This window comes from Papaver somniferum, unplaced genomic scaffold (assembly GCF_003573695.1).
Source record: "Papaver somniferum cultivar HN1 unplaced genomic scaffold, ASM357369v1 unplaced-scaffold_125, whole genome shotgun sequence".
Lineage (NCBI taxonomy): Eukaryota > Viridiplantae > Streptophyta > Magnoliopsida > Ranunculales > Papaveraceae > Papaver > Papaver somniferum.
The window spans coordinates 15562539-15581373 of NW_020621603.1; the positions used below are offsets into that span (position 1 = coordinate 15562539).

Below are 18835 nucleotides of genomic sequence, written 5' to 3' on the forward strand. Positions count from 1 at the left end.
AGGGCATACAAGAAAATTTTAGGGCATATAAAATGATTACTCTAACTAGGGTGTGGTGATAATACCCCTTATCACCACACCCTAGTTAGAGTAATCATTTTATATGCCCTAAAATTTTCTTGTATGCCTTAAAACATGGTTCAAAAAAAAGGGGTATTCTTTTCTCTACCATTTCCACTTGACACGAATAATGATGGAGCAACGGTCAATAACCTATGGTGGGATGACAGATTATTCTTAATCCATTTTTGTATGTATTGAAAAATTATAGCGTAACACTGCAATCAAAAACTGGTATTTTCATTTGTTTGAATGTTGATTTTATAATTTGTTGATCTTCTTTTGTTATTAGTGTTTTTACTTTATGTGATTCTCTTCTTTATCTTTCTTACAATTTTTTTTTTTTTATCTTTTTTATCTTTTATCTTTATCATTCATCTTCATGGAAAACTAATCGGTGTGATTTGTAGTGCTTTGGTTGATCTCAGTAGGGTACCAGTTGTGGTTGTTAAGGAAGCAGTGGTGCAGTTTGGTTCTCTATACACTCTTTAAAACAGTAGTGTTTTCCATATCATAGATATGGCCATGTTCATCTCCATTAGAGCTTTTAGCTTACTCCTTGTAGAGTTCTCCTCCATTATGATCTGTCACAGTTTGAACCATGAAACGACAGGTTTCACTACCATGGATCCCTTCTACTATCCTTTTTTCAATCTTCATTGTCAATTCCAAGATACTCCAATGTTCAATCTCTTCAACTTCAACCACAATTTTGGCAATGATGGTAACCAAAAGGCGCAATTATTAGAACTCCATAAATCAAGTCTCAACAATTCCGTTCCAAAAGCGCAGAAACAGCTAATCAAAAATTTCAACTTTCACCTTCCTAAATTAAAGGCTTATTATAGTGCGGATTTTATTAATCAAAATTATATGAATATCTCAACAGTTTTACGTTACTTTGAAAAATATCCCACAATTTTAGGAAACCACCAGTTAAACCCTAAAATCCCGAGAGGATATATTTTAAGCTCTCAAGAAAGGAAGACCATATTCACAAAAGTAACTCTTTCTCTCAAAACAAATACTGTGTTCTATCCTTCAAAAATATGACTCAGAGTTCTCGTCTTCAAGTAGCTGCTCTAACTAGGAGATTGCAAGACTCAAATCTGAGTCAGGGTCAACTTAACCGTGCTAGAGGAAGCTTTATCTCGGAAGCTGATATTGTGCGGCTGCCAATGAATGGAAGAACAGTTTGATCGGCAAAATTATCTCAAAAGATGATATTGATTTCGACAAGGTGCAGAAGGATGTAAATAGCATTTGGAGAAAACATAAAAGAGTTGAAATCAACACCATGGGCAGAAATCTATTTGTTTTCAAATTCAAGACAGCTGATGATGTAAACGAGGTTCTAAAAAGGGTCCCATGGATTATTTACGAACACCTGGTGGTGCTGAAGAAGTATGACAACTCTATTCCGCTTGAAGAATATGAGTTTTCTCGTCAAGTTTTCTCAGTAATTTTCAAAGGTCTTGCTCTTGAACATGTTCATGATAGCATCCTTGAAAAACTATGTCAAGATATTGGAAGGAAAATAACTCAAGAAGGGAGCATGGGTTTTACTAAAAGAGGGAGAGTAGTTTCTGCAAAAATTGAAGTAGACCTTAGCCAACCACTGAAGAGAGGTAATTGGCTTCTTAATGCAGCTAAACAGAAGGTGTGGATTCGATACCATTTCGAGAAACAACCCAGAAAAATCTTCCCTGACTGGTTTACTATTGATCATAATCAAGAGATGTGTGAAGAACGTGCATGGAACATTTTTATCTTTGGTATGACTGAAGCTGAATTTGAAGAATACTATGCGAATCATGCTCATTTAGTTGAGGCTATGCAAAACAACCCAGATGGCATGGAAGGCGAAAATGGGTCGGACAACCAAAATGGGCCGGAAGATCCGATTGATGAAGAAACCGATCAGAGGAAACATAAAAGAAGTAGAGACTCAGGAATCGAAGACAAATATGTTTTTCTAGAAATGAACTCTGAAAACCCTAACCAAAATCTCAGAGAGATATCCCAATCTAATATCAATGGTAGAGGTGTTCAATTAGAGATCGGAGGACCAAGCCATGGAGGTTACGATTTGAACATGGAAGATGCTGATAATGGAGTCAGAGAACCAAACCCGTTGATGTATCATCTTCCTGAAGCTGAATCAACCATAAGCACTTCAAATCAGGTTCTTTCAATTACTCAATCAAATTTTAATTCTCGTGTTTGTCTTGTTTCGATTGTCTCCCCTCGTTCGCTTTCTCAATTACCTATTTCTTTGTGCAAAATAGTTGATTTTAGGGTTTTGGTTTATGTTGTCCGATCTGATAGTTTGTATTTCCAGGGTAGAAATAGCAATACCCCTAGATTTAATGGTCTTTGCCTGATTGAAAGCCCTAATTTGAATAATAGTGAATCTGTATTGCACTCTGATTTAATTTTTTACATTGACATTTTGATTTTTGAACATTGCATTGAAGTAGTCAATACAATCAATCTTGGACTTAATCATAGGCATTGTTTAGCTTATTCTTACTCCCTGATTATGAGAATTCTTTCTTGGAATTGCCAAGGTTTTGGCAATCCTACTACCAGAAATGCTTTATGGAGTTTAGTAAAATCTCAAAATCCCGATGTCATTTTTCTGTGTGAAACCAAAAACAATGAGTCCAAAATGTATCAATATCTCAATAGATTCAATTACCCAAGCTATTGGTGTCACTCTTCTGCTGGCCTCTCTGGGGTACATCACTTCTATGGAAGAGTGGATTCCAATGTGATTTGGTACAGTCTAATAGAAAAATGATTAATGTCTTAATCTCTTATGATGCAAGTAGGCCTGAATTTCTAGTAACTTTCCTCTATGGTTCTATATACTATAATGAGAGAAAGGAACAGTGGAATTACATTAAAACTATTGGAGATAGAGTTAATCAACCCTGGATTCTCATGGGTGACTTGAATATAACACTGCACACTCATGAGAGATCCGCTAATACTAGGCCAAGTACTGTTGAGTTTCCTATGGTTCTATTCACATGGTGTAACAGGCAATCTGATGATAATGTCATTAAAGCTAGATTAGACAGGGTCATGGGTAATAGTCTGTGGATTAATCATTATGAAAAGGCTAGGGTATTTCATATTGATTCAATCGGTTCAGACCACATTACAATTATTTTCGTGACTAATTCTCAGTCCCAGAACAGTTTCAAACCCTACAGATACTTTAAGCGTTGGGGTAAAGACCCAACCTGTAAGGATTTAATTAAAAATGCCTATAGTACAAATGTTAGAGGCTCTAATTCTTACCAAATGACTAACAAGTTAAGAAATGTTAAACAAAAACTTAAACTGTGGAACATTTCTCACTTTGGTAACATAGATCACAAAGTTCGACTCTTAAATGAACAGCTCCATACTCTGAATAATCAACCAATATTTACTCAGAATATGGATGCAATCAAACAAGTTGAACTGGATCTTGAGCACTGGCAGAAAGTACAAGAGGATTTATATGCACAAAAGTCTAGAACTGATTACATAAAATGTTATGATAGAAACACCAGTTTTTATCATACATCTATGAGCAGGAAAAGACACTTCAATCACATAGAATCCTTGCAACTGAGTAATGGCCAATGGTCTAATGACAGACAACAACTAGAGGACTTATTGGTTAATCATTTCAGTAATATAGACACTTCCACCAATCCCATGAGAAATAGACAATTCCTTAACTGCATTATTCCTTGTATCACAGCTGAGGATAATGATATGATTTTAAGACCAATTTCTCTAGATGAAATTAGAGAGACTATAAATAAAATGAATTCCTGGTCTTCTCCTGGCCCTGATGGTTTTCCTCCGGGGTTTTATAAGGAAAATATTGGTCTCTTAGAACAATATGTTTGGAATTCCACCAAGGATTTTTTTGAAACTAAACATATTTTAAAAGAAATGAACCACATTTTCTTGTCTTTAATCCCAAAGAAGAAGAACCCTTCAACTCCTGTTGACTTTAGACCTATCTCTTTGTGTAATACATACTATAAGATCATGTATAAAATAATAGTTAATAGGATGAAACCACTCCTTATTAAAATCATTTCCCCTTTTCAGGCAGCTTATGTGCCAAATAGGAACATTCATGATAATATTATAATTGCTCATGAAATTGTTCACATTATGAAAAGAACTAAAGCTAAGAGTGGAATCATGGGCCTTAAACTCGACATGTCTAAGGCATTTGATATGGTAGAATGGTCCTTTATGATTGATGTCCTAAAAAGATTTGGTTTTTCTAATCATTGGTGTGAGTTGATTTTTCAATGTGTCAGTACTACTAGCATCTCTGTTCTCTTGAATGGATCCCCTTGCAATGTTTATAGACTAACTAGGGGTCTGAGACAAGGTGATCCCTTGTCTCCATACCTTTTCATCTTATGTATGGAGTCTTTCTCCAGATATTTGATGTATTGCGAGGATAAACACTGGATCCATGGTGCTAAAGTCACTACTGAGGCACCTAGTGTGTCTCACCTTTTATTCGCTGATGACTGTTTGTTGTTTACTAAAGCAACTCACTATGAAGCTCAGAATTTAGTCGAGGCCATCAATGTGTGTAGTTCTGTCTCAGGGCAGATGATAAACTTCGAAAAATTTGGCTGTTTTTTTAGTAAGAAAGTACACCCAGATAAATGTGTCTCTCTTATTAGAACTCTTAATGTCAAGAAAATTGACCTAAATGACAAATATTTAGGTATTCCTCTTTTCATTAATAAAAACAAATCTGAATCTTTTGCCTTTCTTGCTGACCACTTTGACAATAGTGTTGCCAAGTGGAAAGGGAAACACTTTAATCAGGATGGTAGGTCAGTCATGGTACAAAATGTGTTGAAATCGTCTTCAGTCTACCATATTAACTCTTTCTTGATTCCTGATAGTGTCATTTATCAAATGGAAAAGTCTCAAAGAGACTTCTGGTGGGGTGAACAAAATCAGGGAGGAATTTACATAAAACAGTGGAAAGGCGTTTGTTCTCATAAGCATGTAGGAGGTCTAGGTTTTCGTGATTTAAAGAAGTTCAATTTAACTCTGTTATCCAAAATTGCTTGGAGATTGACTCATGGTTCGGATGAACTTTGGTTTAGAATCCTTAGATGTAAGTATTTCAACAATAATCATCCTTTACATTATAAGAAAAACCAAGACTCGTCTTGGGTGTGGAAAGGAATTTGTAGAGGTCTGGATATTGTTAAAAAGAACTCTTTATGGGAAGTTAAGAATGGTAAAAGTATAAAAGCTTTTGAAGATAACTGGATACCTGATGTTACCAGTACCCTTTGCATTCATTATCCTAATCCTAATTTGGTGGTTGTTGATCTCATTGATGACAACACTAAAACTTGGAATGAGCCTTTGTTGAATGCTTTCTTCACTAGTGAGAATGTTAGTATAATTAGGAAACTTTGTATCCCTTATTTTGGCAAAGATAGTTTAATTTGGTCTAACTCTCACAATGGGACATTTTTTGTTAAATCTTCATATTAAGCTTTATCTTCTGTTAATGTTAATGGTACCATGAACCCTCCCCCTGATCCTATTTTCAAAGCTACGTGGAAATCTCATCTAATTCCTAAAGTCCAACTATTTGTCTGGAAATGTATCACTGATGCTCTGCCAACGAAATTCAGATTGTCACAATACAGGTCAAACAGTGATACTCTTTGCATTATGTGTAATAATGGTGATATTGAAACCAATGAACATTTACTATTACATTGCACTTTTGCAAAATCCGTCTGGTCTGCAACTCCAAGTGGACATATTATTTTACATGATGCAGGTACAAATCCTTCGATTAAGGGTTGGATAAGGCAATGGTTGGAGAAAGGTAGATCTGACAAGACTCAGATAGAAATCCTTACTACTGCTTGGAGCATCTGGAGAGATAAATGCTACCGTGTGTTTCAACAGAAAATTACACAACCATCTTCCACTGCCAGACTGGCCATAAGACTTTTTAATGACACCATTGATCTGTTAAACTCTGAGCTTGATCAAAGAGTTAATAACACCAGTAGTGACTTGCATAATCATTCTGTTTCTGATTCTAATACTGTATCTTATGGGAATCTCCCTGATGATTGCATTTTAATATACTGTGATGCGTCTTTCGACAAAGATACTAATATCACTGGAATTGGTATCTATATGACTACAGCTGCAGGTACCTTTAAGGGATGCAAAACAATCAAAGGTTTAGCAAGGAATCCAGAGGAAGCAGAATGTCTAGCGGTGCTGGAAGCTATCAAATGGGCACATAGCAAGAACCTGTCTTCTATCAGTATTTACAGTGATGCAAAAAAAAGTGATTGCTTACTTGAAGAATAAAAACAATAGTCTCTGTTGGTTTAGTTGCACAATCATGGATGATTGTAATCTGTTATTGAACTACTTTTCTTTTATTAGAACTAGTCACCTTAGGAGAAATTTCAACTCCATAGCAGATAAAGCTGCTAAGCATTGTAGGCGTTTCAACATTTGTAATGAGTGGTGGGAAATCATCCCTGATTTCTTAGCACAACACTTGTAATTCTTAAAGCTTTTCAATGCAATCTTTTTTCTTAGCAAAAAAAAGATAAGGGGTATTCAAGGATAGGTAAATTACTTAGTTACCCTCAATGAATTTATTAATTTACTTATTTATCATTATTTTGTCATTTAATCTTTTTTTTTTTAAATAAAAAAATATGAATTTTTTAAATAAAAAAATATGAATTTTTTAAATAAAAAAATATGAATTTTTTAAATATACTTTTCAAAGAAAAAAACTATTTTTTTTATTTAAAAAAATAATTTTTAGTTTTAAAAATATTTAATTTTTTAAAAAGATTTATTTAGAAAAAAGAAATTTAAAAAATTAAATATTCTTGTTTTTTCTAAAAAAATGAAAAAAAAGTAACTTTTTTTTTATATTTTAAGAAAATTAATTTTTAATTTTTAAATTTTTTAATTTTAAAAATATTTAATTTTTTAAAAATATTATTTAAAAAAAATGAAAATAAAAAATGTAAATAAGGGCAGTTTTGGTATTAAACAAAATATATGGATAAAGGGGCTCTTAAAATTACTATCAAATAACCGCATATCAACAAGCCAATCCCAAGGTAACAACCAACCAATTACCTTAAGCCCTCTAACAACAATTTCACAAATACTACAAACACAAGGCAATACCTCTTCTGTCACTTCATGTTGTTTTCTACTATGATCTCTATGGACATCAAGAAATGATCTCGTGTTTAATCAAGAGCAATCAACTCACACGGACATCCTGGCAAGATCAATAGCACACCAACAAGAATTTGAATGGGAAAAGAATATTTCCCCACCAGTTCTCCCGGGAAAACTGCCTTCCAGAATTACAACAAACATAACCAAGACGACAACAACCATTCAGGTAGGTTGATGTCATCCAACAACATACTGGATTAAAGTGAACACGGATGGGGCAGCTAGAGGCCACCCTGGTATGGCGGGAGCAGGATTCATTTGCAGAGATTCGAACACGCAAACGATAATGACACTTGCACAACCTCTCGGAGTAACCACGACGCTCACAACAGAGACATGGGCAACTGTGCTAGCAACCAGAACCGCGACTGCAAGAAGATGGACTAAAGTTTTATTTGAGACGGACTCAAAGAATCTCATGCACTTCATCAAAACTCCAACGGAAACCCCTTGGTATATTTCAGAAATGACCGCAGAAATTAAACACAGAATGAGTCAAATTCCTTTTTGTGCTATTCAACATAATTATAGGGAAGGAAACCAAGCAGCAGACGGTCTAGCAAATTATACGGCAGATGGTAGCCAATCAGGAAACTACTCAACAACAATATAGGACCAAGCTAATCCGGCTTTTATTAACCAAATTTTATTAAGCGACTCCAGGGGAGCCACCTTCCCACGTGTAACAACAATTTAGTTATTTCTAAATATGCATGCTTCAAAAAAAAAATCAAATAACCAATTTTTATCTTTACATGGTATGCCCTAAATTTTTTATATGCCCTAAAACATGGTTCTTTTTTTTCCTCGATATGATCTTTCAAAGAAACACAGCTAGTAGTGTAAGGAACTGCCTCAATGTTCGCGAGGCCCATAACGTTAACACTATCCCAGAGTTTAAGTATGGTTGAAGTTTTAGGGTCATAACAATGAAGAATGCAACTATGGTTCCACATTAGAACTAAATTGGTCTTACTAATCGCGAATGGCTCGTAAAAATCATCTTCACATTCTATATGAAACTCTTTCGTCCAATTCCACCAATTGTTATTATAGTAGTCGCGTTTCGTGCCATGCCCTTCCTCCATGATGGTAGTATTATTTTGCTTATAAGCCCATATGTCCACGAAAGAATGTTCACTGCTAGTACTATTACTGTCAACATGAACCAAACACAAATTTCCTCCCAACAAACTAAGTATTATATCTGCATCAACGTCGTCCAGCGGTACTGCGAACACTCGGAACTTCTCATCTTCTAAATGTAAGAATATTTCTATACATATAGAAATATCATGTGGGCCCATTAATAACTTTGGTTAATTAAGAATATTGCTAAATATTTCGGTTACCATTCCAGAAGATTAATTCATATTAACTCTTCCTTGATGGACGGTCGAGATCTAAGGCTAATATACTAAAATCTTAGGAACTTGGTCCTCTCTCTACCTATGAAGGAGAAACAGTGACCATCACCATTGTATCCAATCCAAGGAATTAACAACTCATTACGGCTAAGGTCAAGACAGAGAAACCATGACATCCACAAGGTATTATCGCCGCTCCAAAGATGGTCGGTAACATACAATGGATTAGCGCTAAAGGTATTTTTCATAAACTTTATTCGTATATTATTGTGTGATTATCATGAAGTTCAACGATCCTGATTTAAGTATCCATAAAATTAAAACTTATAGTTGGCATCTAGAACTTGTGTTTAGAACTCATGGTCGTCCGTTAATCGTATGCAACTTAGAATGATTCATCGTATTCATGTCAATGAAAATGATTCTTAATATGTATCATGTAAACACATCTGCTTTATCATATAGGCGTAAAACCAAATTGATACGGTGATAAACTTAGATTTCTGTTGCCACAAAATTCTTTGTTTCTTCTGTTAGTTTGGAATCGGAAGTAAATGACATAATGGAGTTATTTGGAATGTTAACCGATTGATGAAAAGTTTTAATTTAATAGGAAATGAAAGTTATGGAGTATAATATTGAATTGAATACGTTTGGAAATCAAAACGGCAAACATTAAAATGAGTATAACCAGGTCTTAAAGTGGGCCACTAATGTAAAGTAGGTCAAATGAGTCTAACCGATCCAACTCATTCCTAGCGAGATTCGAACCGGAACCAATTCACTCTGAACCCGTTCAAGTCCTTTGCAAACCGTCCAGTCCGTAAATTTTTCATGCAGTGTCCGTTCCAATTTTATATATGAGTGTATAAAATTAAAGTTCATGTCCGAACTTTGATGTAAGCTTTTTCATTTCAACTAATGGGTCATCCGTTTTCCATAAGTTGACTTCTGGCATATAGTTTAGACCAATCCTTTTCCCACCTGCAACTTAAAATGAACGTGTTTGTTGTTTCTTAAGGTCATGCTTGGCTTGTATTCATCATCATGCCAATTATTGTGCGTTTTTCTTTTTTTTGGGATTAACTTTCATGAAAGTCATCGGTGAAATAAATTTTTGACTCTTGCTGTTTACTGTTATTTTTTGAGTTTGATCAAATAAACTTAGTATGTTTAGATATGATCATTATAGAATCAAAAATTATAAATTGATCAGTCAATATTAAAAACTAATTTCTATAATTTTGTTAAGAATTTATAAAGTGGTCTTTATCTAAAGAAGTGTGATCCAACTAATATGCTTCCGCTTTATCGAAAATTAATATAAAAATTGAAACAATTTCTTACCATGTATTCAATGTAAAATTTTATGATTGAACCATTTTACGTTAATAAATTTTTACGTGCGTTGTGATATGGTTTTCTTTAAGATTGTGCATTTAAAGAAGAATTTCTCTCTCAATGTTGAATTTTTAATTATGTAAGATTATTGTGCTTAAGATTATTATGTCAGGACTCTTTAGCTATCACCACAATGATAGTAGAGTATTGTTTTTATCTTAACAATAATCATAATTATTGTAAGCATGAAGTCGCCAAACCGTAACGGCAAGATTTAGCGATTATCGGATTATTATGATAATGGTATTATTGTTAAATTGTTTGGCAATCACCACAGTGATTTCAAATAATTTTTTAACCCTTAACCATTATATTATTAAGTGCTTATGATATTATTTTGCTTAAATATATTAGAATAACAATTACCCACAAGTGATCTGAGTTCACATGTTTAAGAAAAATATTGAAAGATATGATCTTTATTTCATCATACATTATGGACCTGAATAACTTTATGTTTAATGAGTGTCTAATGTCGTTTCTCTTCATTTACAAACTTGAGTGCCGGTTCTGACTGCATTAGACATTAAAATTAAGATCAAGACTAAGTAAATTCTACATAATTTTTAATTATTTTGTATAAAATGCGTAAAAGAAAATTTTCTCAAATTAAATCATTATCGAGTTGAGTAACCCATTATAGTATTTTCATGGAAATTGTAATTATGTGTTTAAAATCAAAAATTTATTGATACCTCTAAAGAAATTAAGGTTTTGTTTTTGGATACATTCTCAAATATTTGTGAAAATCACATTCATTGCGTATTCTAAACATCCTTCATTTTATACATATTATAACCCTTATTTAACATGATCATTAAGATTGTATTAGATTTAAATTAGCAATGCATCAAAGAATTTTCTTCCACGAAATTCATTATTGAATTATACTTATAGACCTGCTTAATGCTCGATTTTGTTTTACGAAAAGTTCATTATGTTTGGAGATTTCAATTAAAGGGTGTATTATTTTACAATTTATATATGATGACATGTCTTTGAGTAAATGTTTATGATTAATTTTTTAGGGTTACTCATAATTGTTTATAATCGACTAATTTTATGATCAGATCAAGGATGTCCATATCATTGATTAGGACCATGCAATGTCACAAGAAAGATAGTGTGATACTTGCAATTGTACATATTTTCTGGATTGTTTAGTTATCCCCACAGTGATGCTAAAGTTTTATCTTGCAAATGTTGTATGTTTTGAGTCCTCTTAGTTTGATTTAACTATTAGAACAATGCTGCTCACAAGTAGTTTTGGTTCACAAATTTAAACAAGCATTAAGGTTATCTAAATGTTTCATATACATGTGAAATAATAGACACCCACAGGTGATTACAACTCACATTATATTAGGTGGAACATATTTAGAATTATTGGAGTTTGTTAATACATTTTAGGACGTGAGTTTCCCACAGGTGATTCTAGTTATGGTGTTAAACAAACATAATGTTCTGTGTATGAGAAGGTAAAATATGTACTAATGTTTTTCATGTCTCACATTGTTCCTTGATAAGGTTTTTACCCACAGGAGAATCTTATAGAAGGTATGTGACTATTGTAAGCTTAATTGTCATTTATCTCTATTATAAATTTCAGCTTTTGTTCTTATTAATTATATATTATATATGATTATTTTGTAGACTTTTAATGGTCCATTTTTTGGAAGATAAAATTGTTTATCACCTGATGATTTTTCGCGTTACTGTGTAAATCTATCGATTGCATTATGAATCTCAATCCATGGATGTTTTATCGAACATTCATTATTGAAATTGAGATGCATTATAGATAAAGTGAAAATCATAAAGTCTGAGAAAGGTGGTGAATATTGTGAAAGGTATGACAAAACAGGATAATATCCTAAATCTTTTTCATAATATCTTCAAAGGTTTGGAATTGTCGCTCAATACACAAGGCCAACTTATCCTTGGCATAATAATGTATATCAAAAGGCTAAATCATACTTTTATGAAAATGGATAGAAGCATGATGAGCCATGCATAATGGCTATATATTTGTGGATGTTTGTTCTTTATGCAACTGTGTAATTTAAATAGATTTCCAGTAAAGTAGTTTCAAAGACACACTTTGGACTAGAAAGGATGGAAACCTAGTTTAAATCACATTTAAGTTATGGTTGTTCAGTTGGAGGTGAGGGCTTACATTCCAAAGAATGAAAATTGGATTTGGAAACTATTATTGGTTCATTGGTTTTCCTATATAATCCAAATTTTATTCTTTAACGTTCTAACCGTAGTATGAGACTTATTGAAACTGAAAATATAAATTCGTTAATGATGGCATAATCAGTGGGAGTACGTGGATATATTTGTTCAATAAATCATGATAATGATCCCTTCATTTAATATTTCTACAGATACTGTGAATCTTCTCATTATCAGAATGTTAGAAAATAAAAGACCACAAATTAATGATCCAATACTCCTTAATATAGCTACTGCCAATAAAGAAATTTTTTGATAAAAACATGAACCAGCATTAAGAAGGTCTCAACAGAGATTGAAATAAAGTTATTCATGTTGTTTTAGTGATTTTCTTACGAAAATTTATTACATTTTGATATGGAACGGCAAAGAATCGATTTTAGGTTCACAAATACTATGTGTAATAATTTTGATTAATGGATTGATGCTATGTGAGCAAAAAATAATTGGTTGAAAGTCAAGTCTCGGATATTGTTTAATTGCTCGAAAGACACAAATCATTTGTATGAAAGTGGGTCTTTCTAACCTAATACGACTCTGATAGCAATTTTAAACGGTATAAAGCAAGACTTATTGCCAAAGATTTTACTCTGAAACGACGCATTGATTATAAATAAGTTTTTCTCTCGTGTCAAAGAAAGACTTATTCAGAATTGTCATAGTATTATTAGTATCTCAGTATGACCTAAGAGTTGCATTAATTAAATGCGAAAATAGCCTTTATTAATGATAAATTTTAGTCTACAAATTTTAGAAATCAAAGTATGAAATTTAAGAAGCCTCCCATAATGGTATATGAAATTCAACAAAACTATAAATGTATCAAGTTTTGGATGAAATTATTACAGATTTATGCATATACCTCAAGATCAGTGGGAGAAATTCATACTCTTAGTATTGTATGTTAAGACATACTACCTACGAGTAGTGATCTTGACTTTATGCATATCTCTATATTTTTTTAAATAAAGGATATCAATGAAGCTTACCATGTGTTAGTAATATCATATGGATTACTAAAGCTCTCATATAAGGCATATATCGAATATTCAAGGAATTTTGAGATAATAACATATTTAACAGATTTTATTTCATGTTGGATAGAAGATATAAATTTAATCTTCATTACATCTTAATTTTGATATGAAACTTATAACAAGTTGTTGATATGTTAACTAAATGCCTAAAGAATTGAAGAAAAAATTACAGGAAAGCTATCAAGAATTTTGAGATACTATTTTAACTTATGTCTTATAATTAGTTAGCAAACCCAACAAGAGTTGATTGGGTTTTCAGAATTCAATTTTTGTGGATGTATGGATTATATAAAGGAAGAATCCATTAATACTAGTCCCGCAATTGAGTTTGAATATTTATGACTGCGATACTTAGAGACTTAAGGTTTGTCTTTACATTGCTGAAATTTATTGTCTTAGTTTCGCAGCATTAAAGCACGATATGATACAAAAGAAACAAAACACATGAACCTTGAGTATATATGCGTGAATTAGGAAATTCAGAAACAATAGTTTTTCATTTATCGGTTAAGCACAATTGCATTCGGAGATGCACTTAATGAACAATTACCTTTTAAGACCTCTTAAGAAAAGATTAAAATCTTAGGTCTGTGTGAGTAATTGATTATTGAATTCAGCTAATTTATGTGTTTATTTTTTGAAAACTGATTGAGCTCTTAATAATGTAATTCTGGATTTATTTATGTATCCATATTTGGTATACACCTATGTGAATGGATGAATGTTAACAGAAGTTGTCTTTCTTTTGAAGACATAACTGGACCATTATGATATCCCCATTTAAGGCCTGATTAAGTAAGTTGCTTGTGTTGTGGTACATGGAAGGGAACATGTTGATAACAAGACAATGTGCCACCGCCATGACTCGCATACGTAATTTGCTTGGTTAAGGTATTATGTTTAACCATTAAATTTGTTTAGCAATTATGCGCGCTTATGTTTTTCTATAATTAACCGTTAAATAAGTTATCACATGGACCAGTGGGAGAATGTAAGAATATTTCTATACATATAGAAATATCTTGTGGGCCCATGTAATAACTTTGGTTAATTAAGAATATTGCTAAATATTTCGGTTACCATTCCAGAAGATTAATTCCTATTAACTCTTCCTTGATGGACGGTCGAGATCTAAGGCTAATACTAAAATCCTAGGAACTTGGTCCTCTCTCTACCTATGAAGGAGAAACAGTGACCATCACCATTGTATCCAATCCAAGGAATTAACGACTCATTACGGCTAAGGTCAAGAGAGAGAAACCATGACATCCACAAGGTATTATCGCCGCTCCAAAGATGGTCGGTAACATACAATGGATTAGCGCTAAAGGTATTTTCCATAAACTTTATTCGTATATTATTGTGTGATTATCATGAAGTTCAACGATCCTGATTTAAGTATCCATAAAATTAAAACTTATACTAAATCGAAGGCGACGATTTTATATTCTATTTCGTCAATCCAATGAATTGCTCCATTGACAAAGATACCAGAGAATGATTCCGAGGAGTTTGAACCTAACCTGTGATCAATAGATCCTAAGCTTCTCCACTTATCAGTGCCAATAGTGAACAGTTGGACTTGATCTTGCTTCACTCGGTCATTACTGTAACAAATTTTAACAACCTTGTAATCGTTGGTCGACTGAAAATAACCAAACCTACATATTGTGCTTTCTGCCAGCCCCCAGGATATCTTTTTAGTATCCAAGGGGCTCGTGTAATCGATATCCGGAAGAAAAACAGATTCTCCTGTTAAAGGGTTGATAATCAAGAATGGATTTCCATGTTCATATCTTTTGAAACAAACCAAACCATTGCATGATCCAACAAGGATAGTAATCTCGCAATCAATAAAATTAGAAAAGCTTTCATGTTCGACCCGTGTGAGTGTTTCATGAGTGTAGTAGTAATTCATCTTCTTAACATCACCACTATCATCAATAATATCACCATCATCATCATACCGTTCTCCATAGCAGATTTTGGTTTCGATCTTTACAAGCCCATTGAACGCGAAAAGGAAACCAGGCTTGATACACCATCTATCAACAAGGAGTGTTTTCCAAGTTTTGCATACTCGCCTAGCATATAAAGATTCTCCGAATGATAATCGAGAAAGTATGTTTTGTAAGATATCCATGTGAAGATTCTCCATATGAAGGTTATATCGACCACCACCTTTCATATTGCTCATGGCATTGCTACTCTTGGGATCTCCAGCCATTAAAGAATAAGAAAAAGAGATCGAGAATTAAGGTTGTGAATTGAATAGGCTAGGCTAGGCTATTCTATTTATAGTGTTTTGTCAACTTATGACTATTCCGAAGCTAATTAGGAATCTTTTTTTGTTTTTTGGATTTTGTATTTATTTTCGGAAAACTAATACAACTAGCAATACCGTAAACTTTGGGCTCCGGATCGTCCGTCGTCTACACCAAAAATCCGCCTGCCAATGAGGAGACGCCACGTGTTCAATTTAAAACATACCAAAATCACATTTTTGGTATATTAAAATTGTTGAAATTAAATGATAGCGGAGATAAAAATGGAAATGTGTATCCTCCATCGATTATCTCTTTTCACTTATACCGTAGTCCTTAAACCAACTGTACGTAGTCTTTAAAACTAATTTTTGTTTTTGGTCGTTAATACATGTTTTTGAACCTTCTACTTTCGTAAAAATGGGTTGCTCCTCCTTCATTTTATGTTGATTCCTTCCCTGTCATAGAGAGGCTACGTCTACAGGGTTGTCAAAATTGGGAAGCATGGTAAACTCTTTTGCTTCCTATAGGAATGGAATTATACAACACGAACATCTCCAGAGATGATATATTTCCCGCTGGGTGTACTACTTCATAAGTCATAACCATACTGTGAATCTTCGTTGTTTATGGATCAAAGACTGCTCTGAGTTAAGGTTTTCATGATGACGAACTAAAACAACAACAACTGGAACATCTCTCTCCCCAAGTTGGTAATGTGTTACTTTCTTAATTTTTGAAATGTGGTTTACACTTTGGTGACTATTCTTTAATCTGAAGGGGCATCTGTGGAATGGATCACTGGCGTTTAGTATCTGACATTCATTTTCTTTGATAAAAGTATATGAAACAATAAGGTATATGTACATAATTAATTTAATTGGACAGACAAAATAAAGTAAGACGGAGAAGAATACATGCAAAGGAGGTGAAGACTCCATATGTATTTAGCACTAAAACAGAACAATCATAAATTGAAAATGTTGAAGAGAGTGAAATGTGTTCGTCAAATTTATTTATTTTTCTAATAAGCAATGTTGGTCAATTAGTCCGTACACTATATGGAGATAATCGAGGGAGGATAAATATTTTTCAGTTTTATCTCCGTGAAAATCTTTTTGTTTCAACAACTTCAATATACTGAAAATTTATGATTTTGGTATGTTTTCTTGAGCACATGACATCCCCTCATTGGCATGCGCAGAGGTGTAGAGGATCCGGAGCCTAAACCTAGTTCCGAAGGAACCAGTTGTCGAGGGAAAAAACTGCGAGTTCAAAACTGAATTCTCAGACCCATAATCATTGGATTAATAAGATCTAACTATGGAATTAACCATAGTTGCTTGGATATTTAGTGTTAAGTGTGTATATCTATATCGGATTTTTCATATATTTACTTTCCAACAACTTCTTAAATCAATCTGACTGCTTCCATTTTCGTAAATCTATCTAATCCAATTACAACTTGTTATCAATCGACTGCTTTCATGTTTTTCAGCGCCAAGAAAGATTTAGTACATAAGAAACAAGATATTGAGATCAATAGTTGACTCCCAAAGATTAGTGTTTACATCACTAAATTATATTATAATTTCAGATTATATTTTTATAAGTTTCCGCGTAACTCTTATGATCCATCAATGATGGCGATATCGAAAGCATTACTAAAATCATTATCACGATCTTTGCACAATGTATAGAGAACTCAAAAGGTAAGATCTAAAAATGAACGATGTCCTGATTAATCAATGAATATTGACATGTGTCAACGTATTTATAGTAGAAATACAGTGTATAGAGAACTCAAAAGGTATATTTAGAAATGATTAATCTAAAGCCATTTAAAAACCATAACACGAGCAATCAAAAAGTAAATCTACCCACCCCATGTCTTCATCACTGGGAATATAACCTATACCTATTTGTTCTTCTGTCTCAAATGAAACAAGTTCAAATCAGTTCACGTCAAGGTTGAAACATAAGAGATATTATTCCTTATTTTTGTTAGACGTCTTGATAAGCCTAGTTTGAAGTGTCTGTAGTTTCAAGTTTTGTTTGAATGAGAGATCATTTACTTAGTTTGATGGAACGGAATTCTATGCTTTGAACTAAATAAGATACGAAGGATAAAGAAGTGGTTGGAATATGAAAATATTTGAAAAATCCTGTAAATATGCTACAGTTCACTAAGAATACGGGTACATAATTGTGGTTAGTTAGATGATGTCAAATCTTATTAATTCGAGGGTTATGGGGCTGCGGATTCGGTTTTGCACTCGGACTGCGAGTTCATTTTTTTTTTCCGTTGTCAAGTTACTTATATTGTCCAGAATTTCTTTTTTACATAAAAAATGTATTCTGAAATAAACAGGACGCACCTTTTCTTAATTCCAAAAATAAAACAACCTAAGAGCCCTAGTTAATTTAAGCCAATAGGTCTATGTAATAATACATTATATAAAGTAATAACATAAATTATAGATAATAGAATCAAACCATTTTTGGATAAAATAATCTCTCCCTTTTAATCTTCATTTCTTTCGTCTAGACAGATTTCTGATAACATAATTAAAAAGAAAAAAAAGCCAAATCTGGTGGTTTAGGAATAATAATCGACAAGTCTAAAGCTTTTGATAGAGTAAATTGAAATTTTCTTCTTTCAGCCTTGAAATCTTTTGGTTTTAATAAGGATGTTTGTCTGCTAATAGACCAATGTATTTCTACAACTAGTATCTTTGTTCTTTTAAATGGCTCATATTGTGAATCTTTTAATCCTTAAAGGGGTTTACGCCAAGGAGATCCCCTCTCCCCATACTTATCCATAATATGTATGAAACTTTTTTCTAGACTTCTTCTTCATCAAGAAAGTAAACTTTTTTTTACATGGAGTCAAGATAACCCCTATGAGTGAACCAATCTCACACCTCTTCTTTTTTTTGCAGATGACTGTCTCCTTTTCGTGAAAGCCGATCTCATTGAATGTAGAAACTTACTAGATACAATTGCCATTTTTAGTAAGGCCTCGGGCAAGCTTATCAATTTTGAGAAATCATGAGTCTTTTTTAGTAGAAAAATAGAACCAAAACATCATAGGATGACCTCTAAGCTCCTAAAAATAAAATATATAAGCCTTAGGACCCTTATTTAGGAGCTCCTCTCTTTATGGATAGAT

General features: G+C 33.0%; 2 protein-coding genes across 2 annotated transcripts; one reads left to right on the forward strand and one right to left on the reverse strand.

Annotated features, from left to right (window-relative positions):
* Positions 1-1808: 1808 nt before the first annotated feature.
* Positions 1809-6608, forward strand: LOC113331166. The gene is made up of 2 exons (XM_026577915.1): positions 1809-2245; positions 6284-6608. Exons 1-2 carry the CDS (start codon positions 1838-1840, stop codon positions 6323-6325), a joined length of 450 nt encoding a protein of 149 aa, XP_026433700.1. The 5' UTR covers positions 1809-1837; the 3' UTR covers positions 6326-6608.
* An 8208-nt stretch (positions 6609-14816) lies between these two features.
* Positions 14817-15626, reverse strand: LOC113331350 (F-box/kelch-repeat protein At3g23880-like). The gene has a single exon (XM_026578065.1). The coding sequence runs from the start codon at positions 15624-15626 to the stop codon at positions 14817-14819; it is 810 nt and encodes a 269-aa protein (XP_026433850.1).
* Positions 15627-18835: the final 3209 nt, after the last annotated feature.

Bases quoted from the DNA above. Each gene is read 5' to 3' on its own strand.
- LOC113331166 (XM_026577915.1), top strand. From the start codon at position 1,838: ATGACTGAAGCTGAATTTGAAGAATACTATGCGAATCATGCTCATTTA. The intron at 2,246-6,283 runs GTTCTTTCAATT...ATATGACTACAG, and splicing joins CCATAAGCACTTCAAATCAG to CTGCAGGTACCTTTAAGGGA.
- LOC113331350 (XM_026578065.1), bottom strand. From the start codon at position 15,626: ATGGCTGGAGATCCCAAGAGTAGCAATGCCATGAGCAATATGAAAGGT.